Source organism: Amblyomma americanum, chromosome 10 (assembly GCF_052857255.1).
Source record: "Amblyomma americanum isolate KBUSLIRL-KWMA chromosome 10, ASM5285725v1, whole genome shotgun sequence".
NCBI classification, from domain to species: Eukaryota; Metazoa; Arthropoda; class Arachnida; order Ixodida; family Ixodidae; genus Amblyomma; species Amblyomma americanum.
The window spans coordinates 113,288,448-113,297,357 of NC_135506.1; the positions used below are offsets into that span (position 1 = coordinate 113,288,448).

Sequence of the window (8,910 nt, forward strand, 5' to 3'; positions counted from 1 at the left end):
AAATCTTAAAAATGTACGCTAAGGTCAAAAGCAGCTCAAAGACTGTCGCATGTCGTTTGCTTTATAAACGATTGGCGTCAATAGGTAATTCAATCACCAACCGTACAGGAGGCTTTTGTTCACTCACTATATTGGGGTGTAATCACTCGCGCGAATGTAAGATCCAAAAAGGCTAAGTAAATTGAAATTCCCAGAACAGCTCCACAGGGGCAGCAATAAACCTTCGAATGACTATACATAGTGATACATCGTGAACTGCACCCCACCTAGAAGGAAAATAATACCAGTAAAAGATTACGTATTCTGCGTCCACACGCGCTCATAGAGAGAGACGCTAACATACAGAGTACGCTAGGATAACAGTACGGCCTTATATTCTGCCACATTAGAGAGTGCAACAAAATGAACCTAGGGTCAATAGAACAAGTAGCGATTGCTTTGAATCTACAGAGGCATTAAGGTGGGATATAAAGAGACGAAGTAACGTTAAAAATTTCCATAAAGCGAGTGAAAAAAAAGAAAATGAAAAGCGTTTTCGTGGACATTACTGTCGCGAGAGTGATGTCCACGATGACATTTCTCACAGCATAAATTTCTTTCTAACCTTTCTAAATCCAAATCTACCACCTACACTCGTCTACCGGGAAAAGGGCATAATCCATTTGCGTTCAAATGCACATAAAATCTGACATTCCGCATTTTATTACACTAATAGGAGTAACACTAACATTTCAGATAAGATTTCTGTTTGCCTGAAAGTCGTGCTGAAATAAACAAGTGAAGGAGTCTGCCGGCGCAGAAGTACTGATAATTCGCGCCCTGCGCTGGGTTACGAGTTCATCGAGAGGCAGCGCGTGTCTTCGCGATTGTTGCGTTGGCGATCGGCGAAGAGACAAGATTACGGCGCCCTTGGAAGGGGCTGAAAAGGCAGTTCTTTGTTTTCGAAGTGAAGCGAGCTTGCGCGTGGAGCGGTGCCTCCTGCAAGCATGCAGTACACATTGGTCGCGTTCTCGGCGGAGCTGGACAGGAGGCCCCTGAGATTCGTCAGGCCCGTTCCACCGAACCGGATTTGCAGCGCCTGCAGACTGTTGCGTCCGACGACTGCGCTCCTTCCGTGCGGACACACGCTGTGCCAGTCCTGCTACGAGCAATGCGTTGAAGGAGCATCGCACAGCTGTCCGCTGGATGGCTGCAAGTGCCAGGATGAGGAAGTCGACTGGAGAGATTTCTCCTCGTGCGATGTTCTCAAAAGACAGGTGAGAATGGATTGAAACGGTGGGCGTCTTTTCGCAGTGCTATTTCGTCGATAGCCATAAGATATATAGGGTGGTTCACCTAAGACTTTACTCAATAAAAAAAACAGGCTTTTCAGTAGGAAGAACGCTTTTTCGGGCATAACATTGTCAACGGGGTAGTACATCAGAATGCAGCTAAGCAGTGCTAACTATAGCGGGTTGGTTAACGAATATTCAAGGAGACTAACTATTACAGTTAGTCTCCTTAATTATTTGTATGCGTATAGCCAATCGTAAGTAATATCCACATCAGTATTTAGAAGTTTGAAAACGCGATTACCCTCGGCAATGTGGCCCAACAAATTTTGGCTATTTAGACATGTTACGTGCACTGGATAGGCTGCTTTGCCTTTAAGCTTCACCAAAGCGCATGTATTTTGCAGTGATGTAGCCAAAGTTTTTTTGCCACAGCGCCGAGGATAACAACAATTTTGAAATTATAAAAACTGATATAGATATTACTTACCGTGGGCTACATGCCTCTCAATAATTAGAGAGGCTAATGGTAATATTTAAAAGTTAACTATTCAATATGAGTCAACCAGTGCACTAGTTAGCACTTAGTTATATTCTGATGTACTGCACCGCTGACAATGCGGTGCAGAAATAAAAGCGCTCTTCTAACTCAAAAAGCCTTTTTTTTAATTGCCTAAAGTCTTAGGTGGAACACCCGGTGTAAGGGACTTGCTGCTGGCTAAAGGTTGTGAGTGTCTTAGTATACTGCACCAGAAAGCTCCCTCGGTCGAGTGCGGCTGAATTAAAACGCTACTAAGAATAGCCTGTAATTTACGTGGCCTGCTCCGCCGAAAACAGACTCAACCGAGAATGCGAATGGACTAGGTCGGCATATGTGACTGAGGGCACTGATAGGGTCGGCTGGCGGAACGCAGTAAAGATTTTATTCATTTGTTCGCGCAATCGGATAACACAGAATGTCTGCGCTTAAGTGTGATTTCAATCCATGCTGGATTATGGCTTGGTTAAAACTTTGAGGTGTCGTCATGCGTCTTTTTTTTATAGATACTGTAAGTCCCATCAGGGACGGTAACAGGAAGTGCGGTGAATAATAAAATCAGGTGTTGTGCACATATTGGTCAGGCGCAGAGCTTCTTTACGGCATATCGGAAGGAGTGTTTTGAAACAGTCTTTCTTCGCTAATGAAATGCGTACCATTAGGACTGCACTCAAGTTCGTGTTAAAGAAACAATGTGACCTATATGCAAGTTGCCTGTCTGAAAACAGAGCTACGGGTTTCCGCTCTCGTAATAGCTGTGTAAGCACGCCTTTTTCTGAGGGCATGGGCAGAGGTCTGAAATTCATGATTTTTTAAGAATCTTGAAGAAAAATTTTTGAATCTGCTTCAAAAATGTTTCGAAAGTGTTATTTTGTTCTGTACAGCAAGAACATGCATAGGGGGACAGTTAGGCTTGTGGTGTATTAGCAAAGCATGGCTTCCTCTCACTTCGCTTTAGACAGCAGGCATGCAGCAGTGAGTATATCTGTTTTTTTTTCTTGCTTGAGATTCTTGCTTTCTTTATGTGTCCCGCAAGCTTAACCCTTACAAAATCACACGGTGCGTAACATGAATACATCCCATGTTCGATGTCAGACAGCGTCTGAAGCGACTACTGTCATAGGCAGGACGAGGGAACGCGCGAGCGCATGGCAGATCAGATAGCCTTCAGTTCTACTTGTGGTAATACGCGGTGGTCGCTTTCAGAAACAAAGTGGAAAGGGAGGTGCGATCCTCCATTGACAGAATCAGGCAAGGCAGCAGAATAAATTTCATCATTTTGCGTGCGAAAAGCGGCCTCCGCGTACTGCCACAAATATGGTTCGGTGCTATCTGCCACGAGCTCGCGCGTTCCCTTTCATAAAGTTGAAAAAAGTACCCAAGCTTAGGCGGATGTCACTAGAGTGACTTCGAAAGTGTGTCTTTCTAAGTTGTATTTCAGCTGTTGCTTAACTGAACTTACAAGTGAGAAGTCGTACGGCACATTCCCTGCCATTTTTGATAAGCTTTTACCCTACTATCGATAAACGGCGTCATGCGCTCAGCGTGGCGTGTTTGGTAAAAGCTGGAGGTGTGGCGGGGAGAGATTATCAAACGGTGTGTCTAACTGAGCGTGCCCTGAAGAATTGAGAGCCAGCGGCGAGCAAAGATCGCGCTTACACAACGCCTTACACAACACAGCCATCCCTGCAAGGATAAGTTTTGTGTTTCAAATTGGCATTTTGTAGGCATGGGCCGGGCGCAGATCAGCAATTAAGCGGCCATAATAGTAACTAGTGGGAATATATGTGGCACCAATTGTGTTAGAGACCAAGCCGGTGACGAATGCGTGAAAGCACAGGCGGCGGGGATGTCCCGATTGACTGATGCAAGAGGAACAGGCATCATTCACTACCATCATCATCATTCTCAGCGACCTTCCACAATCGAGTGTTACACAATACGTGTAGCATACCGATGACACACCGCGATCCGTCCCGCGCCTCGGCAGTGGACAGGCGCTGATTGGTCACGGCGCGGTAGTCCCGCAAGCTGTTGGCCGGGCACATGGAGCTATCTTGAGTCCTCAAAGCGTGGTGTGTATGCACAGTGGCGCTCCGCGCAAGCGGATTAAGGTAGCGGATCACGAGTCGCGCTATGCTATAACTCTGTAGAAAGGTTGCAGTCTGGGTCAGTTGTTACGTGATCCAGAACAAATAAACCAGTCAAATGCGAAGGACAGGGCCGCGACAGCAGCCGGACAGGAACCAGAGTCAGGGAGGGAAAGGAAAAAAATTGAGGGACTTTCAAGCCTTTGTCCGTGTGCTGCGCGTGGCAGAACCTGACCTTCTGTGTGTACAACAATGCATGAAAGTTGTTACATTACATGTGCGACACGCGAAGTGTATAAGATTTCTGACACTTGTGACAAAGTTTACATCGGCCATACAGGCTGGTATATCACTGATAGGCTGCGAGAGTACCACAACTCTTTGAACCCCACTGACGGAGCAAACCTGCCTCCTCTCGCCATTGCGGGGATGGCAGCTTTACCTGCCGCTTTATAATGTCAGTATTCCATCTAGCGGAAACAGGAAGGTGGAGCGCCAAATTCTGCGAGCTTAAACAGCATGCAAGGGGTTATTTGCATCAGCACGACGTCTATCTATTTGATTTAGAAAACAAAACTAAGTTTGGTTTCGCGTCAGCGCTAGCGTCTTGATTATCTGCCAGTCATCGTTGACGGCATGCAGCACAGATATGCTGCGCATGCCCACCTGCGTTTTTGGGGAGACGTACTGCTCTCAGCAATGCACAGTTCTTAGCTCCAGTCGCAGTGTGTGCCTCGTCTATTCTCTTTGCTTCGTCGTATCACTGGTTTAATCGTTCTAGGCTATGACTTTTTGTTCTCTGATGTGATCGCTCTGTGCGTTGCTCTAAGGGACTGAAGTATTCCTGTAATCAGGCAGTAGGTGTAATACTTTGAGAGCTCGTAACAGTCGTCAAAATGTGGAACGCAACGTAGTGTCGACGTTATTGAAAAGAACTGCTCGACTGATCGGTAGCTGCGGCATCATGCTGCTGCAATAGAACGTGTGAGGGTACCTCACTGCATCTCTAGAGCCGGAGAAGTGTGGGCGAGGCCACCATGCACACAATTATGACCTAGCCATGACCGATTCAAAAAGTCATCAGGAAGCACCTGCGAGCATCTGTGAGCCTTCCTAAAAGTGTTCACTCTCGTCTTCGAAACGACGGCATACTGCAATCACACTTCTGCAACCAAAACATGCGGCAGTTTTTTGTATATGCGTGCTCCTCTTCACTTAAAAGAACGTCTTGTTGGGCTACTTGGTAATTTTTCATGTTTGGTTAAAGACGCGAAACAAATACCGACACAGTGAAGGTAGACGGGACTGAGCGGCTCAGCCTCGTCTGCTTTCCTTGTGTCCAATTGTGTTTTGCGCCAACATCGAGCCTCTTCACTGAATGCTTTAAAGCTGATTGAAAACGTTTATAGAAAGGCCTCAATTTTCGTGAAGCTACTACTAATTTGCGTTCTTTGTACTGCTATAACGTTAGCGGATAATGCGATAGCGTGTTTGGGTTTTAGGTTTTCTCCGGTTTAACGTCCCAAAGCGACGGAGGCTATGAGGGACGTCGTAGTGGAGGGCTTCGGTAATATAGACAACCTGGGGTTCGGTAACGCGCACTGACATCGCAGAGTACACGCACCTCTAGCATTTCGCCTCCGTTGAAATGCGACCGCCGCGGCCAGGATCGAACCCGCGTCTTTCGTGTCAGCTGCCGAGCACCATAACCACTCAGCCACCGCTGATAGCGCACTCATCGGGAAACAAAAAGAAGAAGAAATAGACCTGGAAAAAAGCGCCCCTTGCAGCTGTCATCGCAAAATGATACGACAAAAATTCTGCTTTCAGCGTACTGGCTCGAGCGGTCGGTTTCATTTCACAACGCACTAAAATTTTGCAATTAAATGGCAGCGACTGTGCTAATAAATCACGACTTTATTACAAGTGTGGTCGAAAAACGTAGTGATCACTGCAGAGATTGCATTGGAGAAATGCGAAAGCCTTAGCGTTTCCCGCGACGCTGGTGGCTCCTAGCCGACGCGTTTCTACACCTACTCACCCACTCTGTTAAGATTCGACCGCCACTATTCGATCTCCGATGCTCCCAGTCGACGATATGTACTCTTTTTGTTGTTGTACTCTGATTGGTTGTACGCGTGACGTCATCACACGTATGAATGACTTCACACTCTTATGACGTCATATAATCTCAATAATCAGCCCAATTAAACGAATCAATCACCGTAGTTAATTGCCCAAATTAATGTGTATTGATAACTAGTGTCATTAAGGAGTTCCATAGACAATGTCCGCTAATTAGTATCCTTAATTATGTCCATTGGTCCGACTCATTATCTACTAACTAATTTTAATGCATGATGACTAATGACTGCCAAGATATTTCTAATCATTGACCCTATACACTTAACCACGCCACTCTTCATGACTGATGACGTTAAATCCAGCGACACAATTTGCGGACTCTTCCGGTGCCGACATGGCTTAGTAATGCTTTCGCATTAATAAACTGCCATCTTTCCTGCCTTATTGTTGCAGGTCAAGTGCTGGAACCATGGAAATGGCTGCGAGTACGTGTCGCCCGCTTCCGGAATCGTCGAGCATTTCCGACGTGACTGTAAACACCACGCCACCTGCTGCCCCAAGTGCTGCGCCACCATTCCTTGCTGTGACACTGTCGGGCACCTGAAATCGGCCTCCTGTAACTCAGCAACACTTATTGAACACGATGGCCAACGGCAATCTGCATACAAGAATGAGTCCACTTTTCTAACCATTTGCAAAGCAGCCGTTAAAGAACAGGCGGGTGAGGTTAAGGAATCTCTGGGGCGCTTAGTCGGTTCTGCCAGCACACACGCTGATCGGCTGCACGAAATTTCTCACGCTATTAACAGCTTTAAGGAGAGTGTGAGGCAAGAACTGGCGGCTGTCACAAAACAAAATCATGAGGGTTTGACACAAGTCATGCGTGAAATCAAAGCGTCCAAACAGGAAGTCAGAGAATTTTTTACCATAGGAATCGCGTCGCCGGATATCTCGGGGAGCATAACCAGACTAGAAAACACAGTGAAGGACAAACTGTCACAGATTGAAACTGCATTTGCAGGAGCCAAAGCTGAAGCGAATGAAGATATTCAGGTGGTACTGGACCGCACCAACGGCGCTCTGCGACACATAAAACTTGGCGTGGCGCACTGCGAGTTTTTTGTGAAAAATGTGGCATCACTTTATCAGACCGCAATGAAGACTGGTTTGGCTGAGTACGTGAGTGAGTGGGTGTACCTGCGAGGGTACTGCATGTCGCGTGGAGTGGACGTTGAAAAAGATGGTGAAAGAGTCAATCTGTGTGCGTCCATATGTATTCACAAAGGTGACATGGATGATTTAGTTCAGTGGCCTTTTGAGCACAAAGTCAAGCTGGCCGTCATGCATCCAGTACAGGGCGCAGAACTAGTAGTCGAGGAAAAGCCTGCCCGTTCACAGAAATCCTTCAAAAGGCCAACAACATCAAGCAACAAACCTTGTTCGTTTAATGCATCGCTGGACGCTGAATGTCTTATCAATGACGGTTACGTGGACAATGAACAGCTTCTTGCAAAATATTACTTTGTTCCTTGATTCCCTGTTGCAGGAAAACATGTTTATACGTCTAAAAGCCTGTACTAAGAAGCGTCTGCTAGTTCGGTACTGTGCATAAAACAATACAAAGTGCCGCAGTTTGTTTACTGTTGCTCACGAGTAGTGGGCTGTTCGTGTCGGTTCTGTATCCCTGAATATAAAAAATATTTGCATAATTATGTATTTCCGCCAAGCTGTGGTGATGTGGATTCTGTAATCAGAAATAAAAGCTTTTTTTCCGAAGTAAAACGTCTCTGTCAAGGGGAACTTTATACTGTCATTCAAAAAATTCATACAAAATACTGCAGTATTCTCTCTGATATTTATGGGAATCGCCCTAGGCGGAGTAGGTTTCTAATGAGGGAATATTTACTGATTAGCTTTCACAGAAATGAAGTTGAAGTGAAAGCTGGATAATTTTCCTCTGTAGCCAATGTCTGCTCTTGGGTAGATGGTAATAAGTAATAACCGTCCAATTACAAAGTACTATTTGGATCAACAGCCTATAAGACAAATAGACGTGAGTGAACGCAAGCTCCTGGCTACATGCCGAATACGCGACAGCGGTTCGCGAGGGTCCAGCGGTGAACAGAACTGCCTCCAACGTTGTCTCCCTAACCTCACGAGGTGGCGCTTTATTTGTCGTTGAGCTCGGCGACAAAGGGCGAGATTATTAGTGAATTTAGTTCTTCTGTATTTCATTTCGGCGTGCCGACTGACTGTGTGCAGTCTCTCGAATTTCACGTCACTAGTATATCCTGGCGCAGGCGCACATATATCCCTCGAGGTCTCACCGAGAGAGGTCGTAATTAGGTCTTCTATTTTTGACGGTGACGTGAGGTCGACACAGGAAGTCTTTACGGACGTCCTAACGTCGGGAAAGTCAGTGTATCGCACACGAGACGAACTAGTAGGTGCGTACCACTTGACGCATACATAGGTTTGAATTTGGTCACTCCCATGTGCGACCCATGTGTGTGTACTGGAGGAGAAATTTTGCAGTTCGTGCATGGAAGAAACGATTAACGCTTGAAATAGTTCAGACAAACAGTAAGTTCTCTGGAATGTCCAGTCAAGAAAATTTTTGGGCTAATTGCTTGTTTATAAGGCGTTGTGGAGGTATAAGTATTGCATAACAAATGAAAGAACTTTATGGCCACGTAAAAATAGGCGTCGAGGATATCCCTCGCAAATCACCAAGGCCAGGCGGCTCGACAGGTGGTCTACGGTAAGCCTGGCTATTCATGTTTGAGGAGAAGTGTATATTTAATGGAAGGACTGAATGGCAGGCAGCGGGACAGATGACGGGCGGGGGGTGGGGATGAGGAGTTATCTTTTTTTGTACCGGAGGAACTGAAAATTTATTTAGAAAGTGTGCTGTCATCCCAAGTAA

At 46.0% G+C, this 8,910-nt stretch overlaps 1 protein-coding gene across 1 annotated transcript; it reads left to right on the forward strand.

Moving 5' to 3' along the window:
• Window positions 1–955: 955 nt before the first annotated feature.
• On the forward strand, window positions 956–7,745 carry LOC144106518 (TNF receptor-associated factor 3-like). Its single transcript, XM_077639361.1, has 2 exons — window positions 956–1,256; window positions 6,438–7,745. The coding sequence occupies exons 1-2, from the start codon at window positions 987–989 to the stop codon at window positions 7,515–7,517; spliced, it is 1,350 nt and encodes a 449-aa protein (XP_077495487.1). The 5' UTR covers window positions 956–986; the 3' UTR covers window positions 7,518–7,745.
• Window positions 7,746–8,910: the final 1,165 nt, after the last annotated feature.

What these genes read in the sequence shown, in the direction of transcription:
- LOC144106518 (XM_077639361.1), top strand. Translation starts at nt 987, where the DNA reads ATGCAGTACACATTGGTCGCGTTCTCGGCGGAGCTGGACAGGAGGCCC. An exon ending in GCGATGTTCTCAAAAGACAG is followed by an intron (nt 1,257 to 6,437) that starts GTGAGAATGGAT and finishes TTATTGTTGCAG; the next exon opens with GTCAAGTGCTGGAACCATGG.